The sequence below is a fragment of the Polypterus senegalus genome, chromosome 12 (assembly GCF_016835505.1).
Source record: "Polypterus senegalus isolate Bchr_013 chromosome 12, ASM1683550v1, whole genome shotgun sequence".
Classification (NCBI taxonomy): Eukaryota; Metazoa; Chordata; class Cladistia; order Polypteriformes; family Polypteridae; genus Polypterus; species Polypterus senegalus.
The window spans coordinates 52,138,027-52,155,747 of NC_053165.1; the positions used below are offsets into that span (position 1 = coordinate 52,138,027).

A 17,721-nucleotide genomic window follows, 5' to 3' on the forward strand; every position below is an offset into this window, starting at 1 on the left:
GAAAACAAAGTTTAAAGCATTCACTTATACGGAGGGACTGCACGATAAGTGTCAAGGTGTCCTTTCTTGAGTAGTTTATTGCAGTGCAATACTACCGAAACAGTAGAGTTAACGGGAATTTAATAAAGAATTATTTCATCGTATAAATAAACTTCCACATTAAAGTGGGGGCAGAGCATTTTCCTTATCTCACCCTGGAGGACCTTATCTGGAAGTGTCCCATTGCTAAGCCCATTAATGACGGTGCGTTGCGCGTATAGTAATTAAAGATTATCGCCCAGACGCCAGAGGCGTTTCAGTTCGCTCAATTATTTTCTGCGCTTGGACAGGAAGATATATATATATATATATATATATATATATATATATATATATATATATATATATATATATATATATATATGAGTGTGTGTGTGTGTTATCAGCATTAGCCGGGCGTTGGGACTCAATACGGTAAGCTCAAGTTTAGACTGTGCATCTTCAGGACGACAACAAGCTTCCTCAGTAAGTCAATGCACATCTGTTTAAGAGTTCAGTAAAGATTTAAAGCGAAAACGTTTTAGTTCCGACATGAAAGTCTTCGTAAAAAGATGAATTAGGATTTGTAACATATGCTCATCTGGAAATGTTCTCCATAAATATAATAAATCATTCTAATGATGCTATCATAATTAAAACGACTATCCTGAGATTACACAATACACAACCTTTCACTATGTCACACAATTGCAAACAGGTTCCTAATCTAAAACAAATCAAAAGTCAAGAATTCAGTAAGAATTAACAGGTCAAAACCTTACAGTCGACTCATTAATTTGTGAAAATATTTTCATTTACCTTTATAGGTCAGGCGCAGCCGCGGCACGTTTACTTTAGTCGCGCTTGTCCACAGCCCCTGGATGATCAGGAGTGTCGCGATCAGTGATCGATCCGGGATCCGATGCTTCATTTTCTTCAGAAATATCTCGGAACTTCAGGAAGACGAAAATGTTGCCCTTGAACGAATCACGCCTTCTTCCCAGAGAGCGGCGAGCGTATTTCGAGTTGATCTGGTGGCCCGGCGATGGGCTTTGAGCGCAAGGCGCTCACCGTGACGCGCTGAATTCGCCCGCCGAGCTGCTGCTGCTGCCGCCTCCGCGCGGTGTCAGTCCAGTCCAGGCTAGGCGCTCGGCACTTGGAGGCAAGGACCGTTGTGGTTGCTTGTAGCTTTAGGGGTCTGAGAAATAACGCACCACGCCTTTAGCTGCCAAGAGTGGAAACTTGGAGACCGCCTCCAATCCGAGCTATCCAGGCAAAAAGGGAAGAGGGAGCGGTTCGCGATTTGGCGTCACTAAAGAGGATGCTGTCCCAGGTGCCGGGTGGTTAGGCTTCCAGTTCGTGTGCCCTCCTAAGGAGAAAAAAGTCGCAACAGAATAATTATGGGTGCTTCTGACTGGTTTTTATCTTACACATGTTAATCTCTGCTACCACGCCTTGTTTTGTTCCACTAAAGAACAACACTGGCAAGTGCACCCTTAACATTACTCAATGTACAGAAGGGTTGTGTGGAGCCTGTGAACTGGGCAGAAAGCAGCCATGGAGATCGGGCACCACACCATCACTGGGCACACTCCTACAGAGAAGGCAATTTAGAATTAGATAGATAGATACTTGATTAACCCCAAGGGGAAATTCAAATAATCCAGCAGCAGCATACTGATAAAAAACAGTATTAAATTAAAGAGTGCTAGAAATGCAGGCATAACAGACAATAACTTTGTATAATGTTAACGTTTACCCCCGATGGGTGGAATTGAAGAGTCGCATAGTGTGGAGGAGGAACGATCTAATCAGTCCGTCAGTGGGATGAGAAGAAGAACGTGAAAACTCCATTCTGTCAACATATGGAAACAGGCTTTCAACTTAGGGTCCTGGAATTTTGAGAAGTACTCCCCACTATGCCACCCTAAGTTTTGAGGCCAACTATTTTTAAAAAGCAAATCTGTTAAGATTTCCATCAGTTGCCATTGATTTTAAAGTGTCATGTTTCAGCCAAGGCACTACGTTTTTCAGATCTATGAAAGTAGTAGCGTGTTGTACCACGTTAGCCATTATGGATGTAGTGAGAAGTCGAGCAAAATGACACCTTTTATTGGCTAACTAAAAAGATTACAATGTGCAAGCGTTCGAGGAAACTCAGATCTATGAAGAAATCAGGTTTTTCAGAGATGAGCCAATGGGAAGCCGCTGCCACTATTAAGGTGAATTAGGTATTTATCTAGGGAGCAGATCATAAGGGTCAGTCCAGCCACACAAGTTAGTTACCAAGCAGTTGGTTGGGCACGCTAATAAACTTGGCCTAGGGCTCAAAATAATCTAGCACTAGCACAGGGTGCCAGGTATGGGACGGCCCAGTCCCCGAGCACTCTTCTTCCCTGGCTTTAGATCTCATTGCCCTTATGGTGGCACAGTTTTCATTTGAACAATACTCAATGATATTTCACACAGGTATAGGCTTGCTCAATTTATAATGCTGCGGTGTACATTTAAAATTCCCATGAATAAAGGCATCTCTCCAGTGTAATAACGCATATGGTGCCTGCTAAGAGCTGGACTGTGTTTGGGTCCCACATGTATGAAATTAAATTACATCTCGGCTGCATGAAAACTGGAATATATTAGGCTCCTTCAGGAACTGTGTGATTTCCCACGAGGTACTGATAAAAGGGACGCATTTGCATTTGGAGTAAGCAATGCTTTTATTAAGTGTGCTTTTTTTGTGGAAAACCAACCATTAATCATTTATTAATCTCTTTAAAAGAGAAACTTCCAATAAAAGGCTTGACAGTTTATGAAAAATGTGAGTGTGTCTGTTTCTCTTTCAGAAAGATGTGGCGTACTAAAAGGGTGTCGTTTCCATAAACATTGGTGTGTGTTTATTCATTCATTCATGCACTTCTAAAATGTGTCTTATTTGTTTTTTAATTATATGGAGCTGAGGCTTATCCGGGCAACAAGTGCAAGGCAGGACCTGACATCAAGCAGGGTGCCAGTCCATCACAGGGCACACTCCTTCATTCAACTCACTTAACTTACAGCTGCCACACCAAAGGCATGTTAGGAAAAACTAACTTTTCCTGGTAAGGAACAAAAAAACAAAAAGAAATTTCCAAAAGTAAAATTTGTACAGAGTGAACTGGCTAGGATTTGAACCCTGGTTGACAGAGCTATAAGGTAGCAAGAGCTGCCAGACAGAAGAGCTGTTTCACAGCTTTGGAGTTTTGGGTTCAAGCATGACCTGGATGCCATCTATATGAAGAATTCATTTCATGCCATCGTCTAACCCACCAAATCCAAGCCAGAGTCAACAGGTGCTGGTAACTATCCCAGCTAGCAAAGGGCACAAGGCAGGATCAAACCGTGGGCAGGGTGCCAGTCCATCGCAGGGTGAACACACACACACTAACCACAAACACTAGGGCCAGTGTGATGTCACCAGTTCACCTAACCTTCATGTCTTTGGACAGTGTGGGGTCCCAGGACACAAACCCGGACCTCCTTACTGCAAAGGAGCAGAGCTACCACCGTGCCACCTGAAGAATTCCAGGTCAGTTCAGTTTGTTTATTTTTATGTGTGCAGAATACAATAACAAGTTCACAGTGGCATACAATTAGAAACACTACAAATAACTCATTCTGTAATGCAATATACCCATAAAGATATGGATGTGTTTCAACACAGCATAAAATAAAGCAGTTCCAATGTATTAACCCTAACCCCAACAGTACCACCCAAGTCCAAAGACCCTCCAAAACCCGACTTGATGTTATTATGGAAGAAGTAAGTGGAATGGACTGGCAAGCTTTGCTGGGCTGAATGGCCTGTTCTCGTCCTGATTATCCTAATGTCCTCATTAACATTATCTCTCAGCTATGGCCAGTTGGCAATCATGGTGAGGAAAACCAAAATTCCAGTCTGCAACATCTCTGGAGGAAATAAACCTGAGGGGGTCCACAGTCAGGTAATGCAGACAAAGTCAGCACAGTCAGAGTTCTGGAGACCTGCTGGAAATAACCTGTATGAATCAGTTTCACAGGATCGTCCCTCTTTAGACACTGTCTTTATTTCCAGTAGTTTTGGGATGTGTCATCCAGGCAATCCCTTGGGGGCATCTCCCTGCCACTGCCACTGTGGAGGTAAGCAATACGTGGAATGATAGTCACTTCTGTCCCTTGGCCAGAAGTCCCATCCCTTTCGGGGTTTAAGCAGATTTAAGCAACTTGAAGACTGGGAGTTGGCATTCACTCCATGGGTTCCATCCTAGAAGCCATTCTAATTGACAAATAGTCAAGAAACATTCCTGTTTTGCATTATTTTTGTTGCTCTTTTTGTAACTCTTCTTACGAATATCTTTTGCTTATTTTTACAGCAAGGTTTTAGATAATGGTGTTTCATTCATATCCATCTAAACCTGACTGTGATTCAGACCCCCAGACCCCACAGGATTATTGTCAGTGCCTGATTCAGGGTGCTGGCATACCTGTAGGAGTTGGCTACTTCTGTGATGGACTGGTACCCCGTCCAGACCTGGTTTGTATTTTGTGCCAATCCTGCTGGGACAGGCTTCAGCTCTAATGGCCCTGAATTGGTTTAAGTGGATTTCAGAATATTAAGTTATCTGTTTTCCTTTAACAGTTGTAACCAGTAGGAGGCACCCCTTAGACCCCCAAACCCCCAAAACAGTAATGCCCAACACAGTTCAAATAAGGGATCTTTATTGATCACCAGTACTTTTCAAAGTGCACATAGCCACAATCACACAGTTACACGATAAAGAGTCTTTTCTCTCCTTCAGCCCACCTGCTGAGTGTCGCCCGTTGCCTCCCGACTCTGACTCTCCGAGGTGAGGTGGTTTAAGTGCCATGCTGTGCCCTATTGAAAACACTTCCAGGTCTCTTGGGAACCCATGAAAACACTGTCTAACAGCACCCAGGGAACCTAACAGGGCGGCACTTGCAGACTCCAACTCCCATTCACCCCTGTGGGTGTCCAAATTGGGATGCCTCAAGAGGACCACTGCCACCTGCTGTATGGGGCATGTAACTGCTCCTGGCCTAAGGATTCTGCTGGTCCATTCTTTATTTTCTCCCAGCTGGACAACAAGTCTTTCTCTCATCCACCCGGGATGCCTGTCAGTCCACAGCCTTTTGGATGAAGTATTTTTAAAGAAATGAATGAATTGTTAAAGCAAATAATAAGAAATACTTTTGGGGAAATTTGCTTTTTAATGAGCTTCACAGCTCTTAACATCTGGGTTCCCAAATTCCCTGAATTCTCCCTGTCTGTGGACTTTGTATTTGCTCCTCATGTTTACCTGGATTTTCTCCAAGTATTCTGTTTTCCTCCCACATCCCAAAGACACACAGGTCAGACAAACTGACGACTATTAGCTGTCTCGTGGAGAGCCTGGTAATGGGCTAGCGTCCCACCGGCCCTAGCTGGGATACACTCTGATAAAACTAGACTCACAAAAAGGTGCTGAGACAGACCCTTGTATCCCAACAAATAATTAAACTTGAGAGATAATTAATGTGAAAAGTCATTGTTTGAGACTGCAGCCATCTGATACCACTCAACAACAAAGGGAAATTATGCCATCTCCTTCCTTATAACTGCTTTAAAATGGGATGCAGAGGAATGAAAACATTATAAATTGAGGAAGGAAATTACAAAAGCAGGGCTTTTTACAGGCACTCTCTGCAATCAGTGAAAAGGGGGCCAAAGTAAAGAGCAACAACGAGCGGCCAAACAACTAAGGAATTAGGGGGCTGTAATTTACGGAGAAGCAGAACATCGCTTCCTCACCTCCACGGCCAGACTATCAATAAGTCAGAGAGCATGAAATGCTGTGCTGATGGGCATTGAGACACACGCAGGACCCAAGCATGCATTGTTCAGAAGGAGCTGGCATAAAGAATTGTCAGCACAGACATTCATGTGGACTGTAAGCAGCATTTGATGCTAAACAGAGACACTTTAAATCCTTAATACTGTTCTATTCCCTGCTATAGTAATGAGAAAAACATTTCAGTCCAATGTGAAAACAAGTTCTCCAAAAATAAGATGAACCAATACAGATAGTAATAGAACCATCGCACGCAATAAGCACAGTCAAAAGCAAAAGTTCAATGGTGCGGACATTTTTAATGTACTTTGTAGGAAATGAAATGAACTGAAAAATCTTGCGTGTTCCGACATGCTCAGCGTATCTTGCGCTGTACGCGACCGCGCCGGTGCTGTTCAGGCACATAAAGTCGTCACAAGAAAAGGATGTTTGAACATCAAGTCTGATCTAGTGGTGTGCATTAATGGCAGCCCAACCTTGAAGTCCTCGATGCACAACATTCTGAAACCCACCTAATCCAGTTCAGGGCAGTGCCGACGTGGCAGCATCAGGCACAAAGCAGGAGCCTACCTAGGGTGGGGCGGGGGGCTCATTCAAGCACATATCCACCTTCATACAGACGAGGGGGGGGGTCCCGTTTTCAGTTGCCAGTTGACCTCACACGCACATCTTCGGGATACGAGTGGTTAATCGGAGAACTTGGAGGGAAAAGTCACCAGAGAACTCTAAACAGAGGCCGAGCAGGCCAGGATTCGGACTAGCATGTGGGATTTGTGACGTAGCAAAACTTTCTTATTTTAAATTATGTGTGAAAATTACCAACGAACATTGGTCTGCAAATAATACACACAGTATATATTTTAGATGTTCATTACAGATGTGATGGTGCTGAATCCAAATCTGGTAACAGAAGTGCTCATCATTTTTAAAAGAAAAAAAAGGTTGAAAATGAAAACCACTATATAAAAGTAATAAATGTATTTTAAAATTAATTATTCAGACTTAAACATATAATTGTTTTCAATATAATTATTAATTACAAAAAATAGTCACTTGGTAAGTATCCTCTGATGGTGTTTCACAGTGGATGTCTGCTAACATGGACTCGTTTCACTTTCCACTGTATTGTCTCTCCATTTGAGCGATGTCTAGGTGGAGTGTCTTTCTGGTTACAATCTACAGGATCAGCCTAGGGGTTTTACTTTTTAAGAATTTAAGAAAAATAGTTATTTTTTTATACACAAAAAACACTTTTTCAAAAACATTCCTGATGAGATGTCCGTCTTATCTCGTTATAATTAATCTGCTTTGGTCCTCAGAATATTTGGTTGATATTTCCGCAAATTAAAATTCTCGCTAGCAGGAGCATCAAACATAGCAGAATGATGAACCATTTTAGCCATTATGGATGTAGTGAGAAGTTAAGGAAAATGAAACCTTTGATTGGCTAACTGCATCATTACATCTTGCCTGAAGAAGGGGCCAGAGCTGCCTTGGAAGCTTGCATATTGTAATCTCTTTAGTTAGCCAATAAAAGTTGTCACATAGCAGAATTAAAATACTTGGAAAATGTAATTTCACGCTATAAAAATGTTTATAGTGCTACACTCTGTCATGTTCATCAAGACAAGCTGTGGTCTCAAGTGTGGTTTTGTTTGATTTAGAGATTTTGGAGATCTTTCATGAAGGGCAGAGGCATAGAACAGTCAGGGACACAAGTCATTATTTTTAAACGACACAGTGAGGGGACAGGGAAAGGGCAGAGGAGATTTGAATCTAAAACAAAAACATGGCATAATATACTTTATTTGTTCTAGTTTATTTTGGGTTTTGAATCACTAAGGATCAGTTCCTGTCATTTTTTATTAAACAGAGTAAATATTAAGAAAGTTAATTTTAATTCAAGTCTTTTTTGTCTTTGATCATATGACCATGACAGTCGAAGCTGCTGATATAAAAATAGGAGAGCATACTCATTTTTCTTCTTTCTTCTTGGGTTAAACAGCTTCATTATGTGATTGTTAGTCTTTCTCTCAAGTCAGCTCTAGTGGCACAGTTATTTTGGATTTGGCTTCAAGTGATGTCTTTCCTCTTGGTGCCTAGATACCTCTTTTAGTTTCACTTGGTGGTTTTGACCTGTCTCAAACTACATCTCAGTTTTCATTTATCATTTTCTGGTAGTTCATTGTTCACAATAATTCTCATAAACTTCAGCATGTCTTTAACAAGAAAATGCTAACAGCAGTTGGTTTTTAAGATTCTTCCACTGCTGAAAGTGCATTCACGGCTGCCTCATCCACTGCATGCGCATTCCCACAACTGCTAAATGGAAGCATCCTAGGACCTCAGGAAACATGTGGAATCCTGCAGAAAGTAAAGGGAGTTGTAGTGCAAAGAGTCAGCCCAGCTGGGTCCCATGGGTGCCACCATGGGGTGCTGCGGGGATTCACAATCCCTGTTTTTCAGGACTTAACCTGGAAGTGGTTCCATCGGGCCATGCCCTGGCAGCAGAAATACTCTTGGGTCTGATATAAAAGGAAGCCACCCAGTCTCCTCCAGCAGAGTCAGAGTCGGGAGGAAGGAAAGCAACACTCACTGGAGAAAGGTGAATGGAGAAGAGAAGAATAATTTGATTTGTGCAACCTTTTCAAGTAACTATTATGAGGTATTTGTATAATAAAAACATCTCTTTTGAACCTGCGACTATATTTGCGTTAGTTGTGTCCAGGTTTTGGAGCTCAGTGGCATCCAACTGATATCTGTCACAAAACATATTAATAAAGTGTTAGTTTGGCTAAAAATATTTGATAAACACAAAAATATTAACAAAGCCTTCATTTTAGTTTTTGGATACACAGCAGCCAATGATTGGCATTTATCTCTTTTTCTGAGCAGTTTTATGACGTCAGAGCGTTTTGCCAAAGGATAACTGCGTACGTGTACTTGTGCATGTTAATGGAGGTTCTAAGAAGGCAGATTTCTGCCTTAGCCAGGTTGTTCACCTTATACCAGTTTTGCGTGTGCATATAAATGCCTGTTTTTGCTCTTCTCTTATTCCGCTTTCAAAATAGCACAACTGTGGTTGTTTGCATTAATAAGACATTTAGAATTATTTCTATTTTTTACATAGCTATGCTTAACTCTCCCATGAATTTGGATTTTTCCATTTAGTTTGCCCCCTTAATATTATCTTTATAATGACAGCAATAAGCAAAGCAGACATCCGGCAAATGACGCTAATTGTTGAAAGGCAATGACTACTTTAGTGTCGGACCCAATAATGTGCTCATTAGTAAATAACGGCTTAAATAATCAGATTACCTGGAAAAGCAGAATGAAATCATGATGATGACGAAAATCTTAAAAACCAAGCTGAAAAAACATGAATGTATTCCCGTGTACCATACAGTACATGAATTCTTGATACATTCCAATAAAAATTTAGAACTCATAGTTTTGTCATCTCTACATTGACCCCAAAACATGGAAGCTCACTTCATTAGGCTAGAAGTCCAATTATAAAAAGAAACTGGCTGGAGTAAAAACCTGCAGCCACAGGGGTCCAAACAAACAAGTGTGATGGACTGAATGGTCTTCTATTTAAACATTTTCTGTTCTGACAGAGTAACTCATTAAATTCAATGGAATGAGCTATTGACAGCATTCATTGGCTTCTAATTAAGAAAGTTTTAAAAACATAATATTGCTCCATAGCAGCACCAAGGCATCCTTAAGGCCTTCGCACATCACATGACTCTTCCAGCAGTTTTAGTCACATAATCCTAATAAGTCGAATGCGGACGCGGCGCACTCTTGTGATTATTAGTCATGTCGGCAATTCAATCCAACCACTCTGTGGCTTGCCCCAGACTTTGACCTAAGTCATAAGAATAAGAAGCTTCTCTTTACGGTAAACTCAAATGTATGCTACGTTTTAGCCAGCACATACGTGTGAAATGAAGCCTTCAACAGTCACAGGAAACGAGTGTGATGTCAAGAAAACACGGATACGAAGAAGCACTGTATGCTCACATGTAATATTACTAACAATAGGAAAACTGAAGCCGTGTCAGGAAATTTTGCACATTGTGAAGCTACCTTGAAGCATTTCCTTAATTCAAATGTGTGGCAGATTGTCATCAGATAAGCTGTAAATCTGTTTCAAAAGCATGATTCTCCCATTCCACATATATTATTACCCTGTAGTGATGGAAATGGGCTTCAAAGGAGCTATTGATTGGCTTGAAATGGCCTCTCGACATACGAGTATCTATCGGTTTACTAAAATGTCCTTCAAGAATTTCATATGCCGTGCTTCAAATATGCTACAAATCTGCTTGAAACGATTTACATGTCAAGCTTTAAGTGTGCTTCTGGTACACTGCAGATGGTGGGATTAAAATGTCTTTCAATGTGCTACACTCAGTCATTTTCTAAGCTACTTAGTCCTAGCTTGAACTATTCCTCAGATGTGCTAAAATCTGTCTTCAAATGTCTTTGAAATGTGCTGCTGCCCTACTCGAAACACATTTCCGGTACGTTAGATCCCACCTTCAGATGTTGTACTCTCTTGTTTCTAAAAGTGTTATAAGGAGGCATGGTCAGCTGTGGCGTAGTGGTTAAGGCTTTTGACTTCAAACCCTGAGGTCAGGAGTTCCAGTCAAGCTACTGACACTATGCGGTGATGAGGCAACCAATTCACCTGCCTGTGCTCCAAAGTGACACAGCAAAAGAAATGACACCAATTGTAAGTCTCCTTATTGAAGGGAGTCAGCCATATATGTACAGTAGATAAGCATCAATCAAACATGAGCCAGAAGGACTTCCACACCTTACTTATTCTATGTTAATTAATGTTGACTTATGTTTATTTTTTATTGTGTCTTCTATTTTTCTATTCATTTTGAAAAGCACTTTGAGCTACATTTTTTTGTATGAATATGTGCTATATAAATAAATGTTGATTGATTGATTGATTGATTGATTTCAATAGTAACTCAGTCCAATTGTCACGGATGTGAAGTATCTTCTTTCTTTTTTTTTTTCTTTAGAAACTAAGCACCCAATCAGACATAAGAGTGACATTGCCAACATTTGACTATCCCCACCCACCCCTAAAATCCTATCTCCTTACCATATGTGTTTCATAATGCGAAGAAGGCCTACACCCTTTCTATTATATCTCTCTTTTCTCATTTGGGGCCTCACTGACATCGCAGAATGTCTCCGTTCCACCCCTCTGACATTATACACATTTTAAAAGCACCATCTGTGCAATTAATCAAAGATTGCCACAAATTTTATTGCCGTTTACATCCCCAGAAGTGAATTTGCTTGACTTATGAGTACCGTGACACTTGCCCAAAAACATTATCTTATGAAGAAAAAAAAAAAATGGTTTTGAATTACCTAAAGAGAAGAGCTGACTTCATTGGAAAAAAAAGATGCCAATGCAGTTGTTCTTTTTGGTGGCAACCTTTCAAGACACTGTTGTTCCGCACTACTTTTCTGCATCGTCCACTCCCTGCTTTTTATATTTCTTTGTTGTCTTTTCTCTCAATGAAAAGTGTGCATTTCAGAATAGGTTTGTACTCCTCTGTCCCTCTTCAGCCCATTCATATGCTCGCCACATTAAATTATTACTCTTACAAGAGCAATAACAGAATCACAGAGAAGGTGCTGCTGCCTGATGCTCCTTGTGTTATGCTTTGTTCAGATCATGAAGTAACAACCCCTGTGGATGATAAATTCTGCATGTATTCAACATGGGGCCGTTCTCAGAGGTTCTCTATGTCAAAGGCGCATTGTTAACATGTGCATGTTATATTGGCTCAGATCATTAAACTCTGACCTCTGGCTTTCTTCTTTGTTGATTTCACTTCAAATTGCTCTTGAACCATTTCAGGACTACTGGCTTGAAATGGGTCAAACCACTGAGAAAAAAGAAACAGTTATCTCCTATGATGACTTTAAAGGCATTTCTCCACTATAGCGGCAGTGGTCACTGGGGCCTCATATGCCTGAGGACATGCTGGTCACCCAGCCAGTCCCTTTTAGCGGTTTGGGTTGGTCAAATCTCATTTTAGAAGGATAGTAGATCTTTGGTGCCCACTGAAATATGCTTTAAAGATTTCTCCAAAATGCTGTGAACTGAACACTGCTATGAAATGGGTGATGTTATGAACTTGAGAGTTTTGAAGTGCGCAAGTCTCAGATGGTACAGAAAAGCAGGGGGAAGCACCCATCAAAAACCCAGGCCACAAAGAATCTTTATTAAATTTGTTTTCATAAATGCTCTGTAAAACACTTACGCAAAGATAAAATAAAAGAAAGTAGGGTTCTATGATGTACTTAATAATTGCAGAGACCTGGGTCAAATCCTACATCCTGACTACATCTTTATGGATCTTCTAATGTGCAAGATAAATCAGTTAACATACCTGAATTGAACCTGTGGGGGGCTCTATTGGCCCTGAACACCACCTACAGTTAGTATTTTGCTGCTCTCTATTGTAATTTATCTCACAAATGGCATGAGGCCATTTACAGTAACACACACAAGGAAGCAAGCCGGAATTATACCAGCCTTCCAGAGGAGGTGCACCAAAACGCCGCTTAGCTTTCACTTAATTGGCTGGCTTCGGCCTGAGCTGGGTGAGAATGCACTCCACTCTCAAAGTTCATAAATACAGATTATTAAGAACACCTGTACTCCAGCTTATTCATACAGTTATCTAATCAGCAAATCATGTGGCAGAATAGCAATGCAAAAAATCATGGAGATACAGGTCAAACACCAGAATGGAGAAAAAATCTAATCTCAGTGATTTTGATCACGACATGATTGTCAATCACAGATGAGCTGGTTTGAGTATTTCTTTAACTTCGGATCTCTTGGGACTTCTCTGAGAATGGTACAAAAAGCGAAAAACATCCAAAGAGTGACAGTTCTAATGACAAAAACTCCTTATTGATGAGAGAGGTCAGATGAGAATGACCAGATTGGACTTTCTTTAAGAGGACCGAAAGCCTAAGGTAACACAGATAACCACACTGTACAATCGTGGTGACAATACGTTGAACCCTGAGGAGAAGACCACGTTGGCTACCACTCCTGTTAGCCAAGAACAGAAAGATGAGGCTACAGTGCGCACAGGCTCACCTAAACTGGACAGCTGAATACTGGACAAATACAGCCTTGGCTGGTGAATCTCCATCTCTGCTGAGGCACACAGATGGTAGGGTTGGGATTTGGCACCTGCAACAGGAATCCATGCACCCATCCTGCCTTCTGTCAACTGTCCAGGCTGATGGTGGTATTGTAAAGGTGCGGGGCAGGTTATCATTACACACTTTGGGCCTGTAGATACCAATCAGTCCTTGCTTGAATGTCCCTTCATGGTCATAAATTACCCATCTAATGTTTTTTTAATCCAGCAGAACATCTTTTGGATGTGGCAGAATGGGAGATTTGCTGCATGAATGTGTAGCTGACATATCCGCAGATATTGTGTCATGCCATCATGTGAGCATGGACCTCAGTCTCAAAAGAATGTTTCCATGCCACAAAGAACTGAGGCTCATTTGAGAGCAAAAGGAGGCCCAACCCAATCTTAGTATATTCTGTAATGTCTATAAACAAACTCATCACAAGGGAGACGATCACTCGCAACCCCTGGCTTGTGTAGAGCAAGGAAAACAAGAGTTCTTTCTAAATAAGTATTTATTTAATGCAAAAAATGGTTCAAAACAAAAAAAAATCAAAAAGGCAGATGTGTTCAACATTAAAACCAACAAGAATAATCCAAGAAACAGTAGCTAAAAGTCGAAAACCAAAGCAAAAATCAAAGAAAATCACAATCCTCACCAAAAAACAGCAAAGTCCACCATAGTGCATTCAGATGAACTGCATTAGACTTTAATTCCTAGCTTGCCCTTATAGGGTGGGGGGCGGTCCCTTAACTGTGATGAAGGGCTGGCCCCGCCTCTTCGGGATCCACCCACAAAATACAAAGAACTGGAGAGAATTGCAAAAGCACGGAAAGATACTAAATAATAACCAAATAAAGCAAAATTAATAGATAATGCACAATTAAACTAATAATGAATGAACAGAACAATATTATAAAAAAAAACAAAGGAAAATAATCAATAAAAAGAAGCACTTAAAAAATTAGCCCGGGTAGGAACTTTGACCTGACCATAATACAGCCGTTGTTTTGTAGGAGAAGAGGATGCTCCAGCCTCACATGGTGAATGAATACAAATTAGCAAAAATGCGGCTTATATGTCTTTTCTCATAAAATTGTAAGAGAAAATAATGTGTGGGGTTAGAAGACCACTGCTTACCAGAAGTCCGAAAGCGAGTTGGGAAAAACCATACTGGCAGAGAGGAAAGGAGGTGAAAGGTGGGAAAGTGTGGAAGCCACCCAAGTGATTGATATGCGGGCCTCAAGTTTTTGTGTGCAGTCCGTTAATTTTCATACCCTTTGGTTATGCGTTTCTCCTTTACTTATATGGGTTTTCAAGAATAAATGCACCATTTCAAAAATATTTTTTGCATGTTAGATGCTTTATTGTATTATAGGTATGCAGAAACTCTAGGTGGTGCTTCCCTTGTAACAGTGGCTAATGATATGTGATAAGAATAATGCAACATTTCTGAGGGGGCTGCAGTTGAAAACATTTACCCAATTAAGGAGTTGCGTGTAACCTGAGAAACAATGGTCCAAATCATAACCAGACCTTGTTTTACTACAGAGAGACATTCTTTTTCAAACTCGTTAATCATCTTAGAGCAAGCCAAACCTGAGGAATGGTGCGACCATGGCTCAATATGTTCAAAATTGTGAATATAACGATGAGTCATTTTCCATGATAATTTATGTAGTTGAGAAATTCAAGCAGAGGGCAGAGCCATTAGAATCAGCTTGGCACTGCAGTGAGAGTCCAGGCTACTGACCTAAGGCTCAAATATGTAAGAGAACAAAAAGAGAGCGGCACCGCATCTAATGCAAAGTGACTACGTAGGGTTTTAACAATACAAGGTTACTAGGTGATGACCACCCTGGTAGAAGCTAAATACAGGAGCCGCCATATCATTAATTTGGGTTTCATGCCAAGAATATGCATGGCAACCTATTGGCAATGTATCAATTCTTTGTTTTTATCCGTAACCACGTATCTCAGTCATCCATTTAATCTGTAGCCTTATAAGCAGTTAAATTGTTGGCATGTGAAGGGGGATGTTCACGGTGGGCATTGGGAAGTGTTACTTTAATCTGCGCATGCCTAAGCAGTGGTGCATCTCTGTGTTAAACACTCTGTTACTTTTCAAGTCGTTCGCTCCCTCACAATGGTGTGCCACCCAGGGTACAGTACGCAATCTAATTTGAGTTTGTCAAGGTGATATTCACCAAATTTAATAGAAGTCAAACCAACAATGGTTTAACAGTAAAATGTAAATGGCACAAATTTTAAACTGGGCTGTATGCATACAACAGAGGCTAAGCAAGTGAGGCTGCTTTCCTTTTGGAATCACATTTGCACCCACACGTTTCACAATTTTATGCAGTCAATTTAATAGCTGCCGTTAAGGAATACAAAAATCTCTGGGATGTTCATTCTTTCTTTCTTAGTCCATGGTTTCAAATATAGCACGACACATAATGTAAAACGCATGCATCCCTAGGGGACGCCATGTCTATTGGCATGTTAAACTGTCTTACTATCAGAACATCTTTGTTCAGTTTTCAGGCCACATTCTCAAAGCTCAGCGTTTTTATATGAAAGTGGGGGCATCTCTTTATGAAACTGGATGACGGATTTGTATTTCATAATCATAACCACTTAACTGAAGTCATTTCATAGTTCACATTAAACCTTCTTGTCACATACGCAACAAGTAACCAAGTGACACTCTTCAGCTCTACAATCATGAATCCGCACTACTGCAGGACTGCTAGATACGGCCATTGTCAGCCCTTCGCAGGTCACAGGGCACATTTCTAATGTTGGCCTAAACATGTAAAACCAACCTCTATGCTGTGTGTTAGAAATGCCTGACAGAGGGACAGCAGTCCTAAAGGATTATAAAAGAGTCAGAGAAATGACCGGAACATGCAGAGAGACAAGTCTATTCATCTCTCACACACAATGCATTGTTGGCTTTGCCAGTTCCAGCTGCTAAAGTTAGTTAGCACTTGGACCAAAAAATAGGAAGGAGAAGATTTGAAGGACATCGAGTAAGGATGAATGTGGTAATACCAGAATTAGAAACATCACAGCTCATAGAAACAAAGACATTTCATTGAGGCCTGAAGACCAGCAACCAATTATTCAAATTTTGCCAACTATTGTGTTCATAAGAGTTACTTATGAACAGTTTGACATCACTTCTGACGAACCTGTAAGAGAAGAGCTCCACATACACCTCGTCAAACCATTGTCCGACAATGGCGTAATCCCGCAACGAAACTCAATGTTAATTTGACCTTGGCTTCAACTAGACTAACAGCCGAGCGCTGTGCTGTGTGTGTTAAAACTACCCATGGAGCCATCACGAACGTGCTGGATTGCGTCAGCGTCTATCCCTTGCGGTTACCATGTAATTTTCAAATTTTTTGATGTACCCTCATGTATCTGCATGTTTCCTCCTTATCTCCGAGACCATCAACTCCAGAGAAGATTCTTGAACGCTAATTGGCGCCTTTCTACTTGGGACCAACACCAAGCAGACTGAGTGAGGAAAGGGAGTTGTCTCTCAAACAAGACCTCACGAAGACTCGTTAAAGTGAAACTCCAACCAGCCATCATTAGATGTGGCTTTGCTGCTGCTTTTCATTGCATCTTATTGGTTATTTTTTACAACCAATGTCATGAGAAGTCAAGCAAAATGGCACCTTTCATTGGCTAACTTAAAAAGATTACAATATGCAAGATTTCAAAGCAGTTTCAGACAGGATGCAACCAACGTCAGACACACAGAAAAGATAAAAACTGATGGCTAACAATGATTCTCAACCACAGGACTTTGTTCACATCATCTTGTGACACCATGATGGAGAATTAACAAAGGTGCCTTCATCTTAAATATGTATATTATAGCCAGTAGCAAGCAAGTATGCTGACTTGTATAGAAATGGAGGAGTGTTACAGTAGATAGGCACCCATAGTGATGGGTTATGTCCGAGAGGTCAGCCCATTTGATTAGCCTGTGAGTTTCAGTGCTTAACGGACTGAGTCTCAGAGGATACTGGTTCAGAAGTGGATTCCCCAAGTGACTCAGAGACAAGTCACCTCCAGTGATGGATGAGCCATGACAATGAGATTCAAGCTTAACAAAATCTATCCGCACAACGGTTTCAGCGCTAATGCTCCCTTTGGGAAGGAAAGGCACTTTAAGACAGGCTGTGTTTTCATTATGCAGAAAAGGCTGGAAATGATTCAAGACAAGCCTAATAATCCCTGAGCGGGCCACTCCAGCAGTTCCTTGACAGGACGGACTCGTACAAATGTTTCAGCGTTTGTGAGGCTTGCTGAAGACATAAAAAGCTATGCCGAGGGGACTCCGCTGGCTCCTGATGCTGTCGAGGGCAGCTGGGAGAGGAAGTGCAAATGATGCTAGGCCTTCAGAATCTGCTCAGCCGGTCCAGAAAATCTGAGCAAGTGTGGCCCAGGGGACAACAGAATGCATTTTCCAGCCTGTCATTCAACAAACGCTGCTGGCATCTGTGCTCAGTTCCTTGTATTCTTCAGGTGACAGAGGTAAGTGTGTGTGTGCGTGTGTGTGTGTGTGTAAATGAGCAGTAGGGCTTAGTGAAGCCAAGTCAAGGAA

General features: G+C 41.2%; 1 protein-coding gene across 1 annotated transcript in view; it reads right to left on the reverse strand.

The window, feature by feature from the left end:
* The window catches only part of sema3bl (sema domain, immunoglobulin domain (Ig), short basic domain, secreted, (semaphorin) 3bl), a 68,584-nt gene extending 67,202 nt beyond the window's left edge, over positions 1-1,382 (reverse strand). The window contains exon 1 of the mRNA XM_039771314.1: positions 838-1,382. Within this exon, the coding sequence (XP_039627248.1) occupies positions 838-949 (112 nt within the window). The 5' untranslated portion in view covers positions 950-1,382. The remainder of the gene's footprint in view (positions 1-837) is intronic.
* Between the last annotated feature and the right edge of the window lie 16,339 nt (positions 1,383-17,721).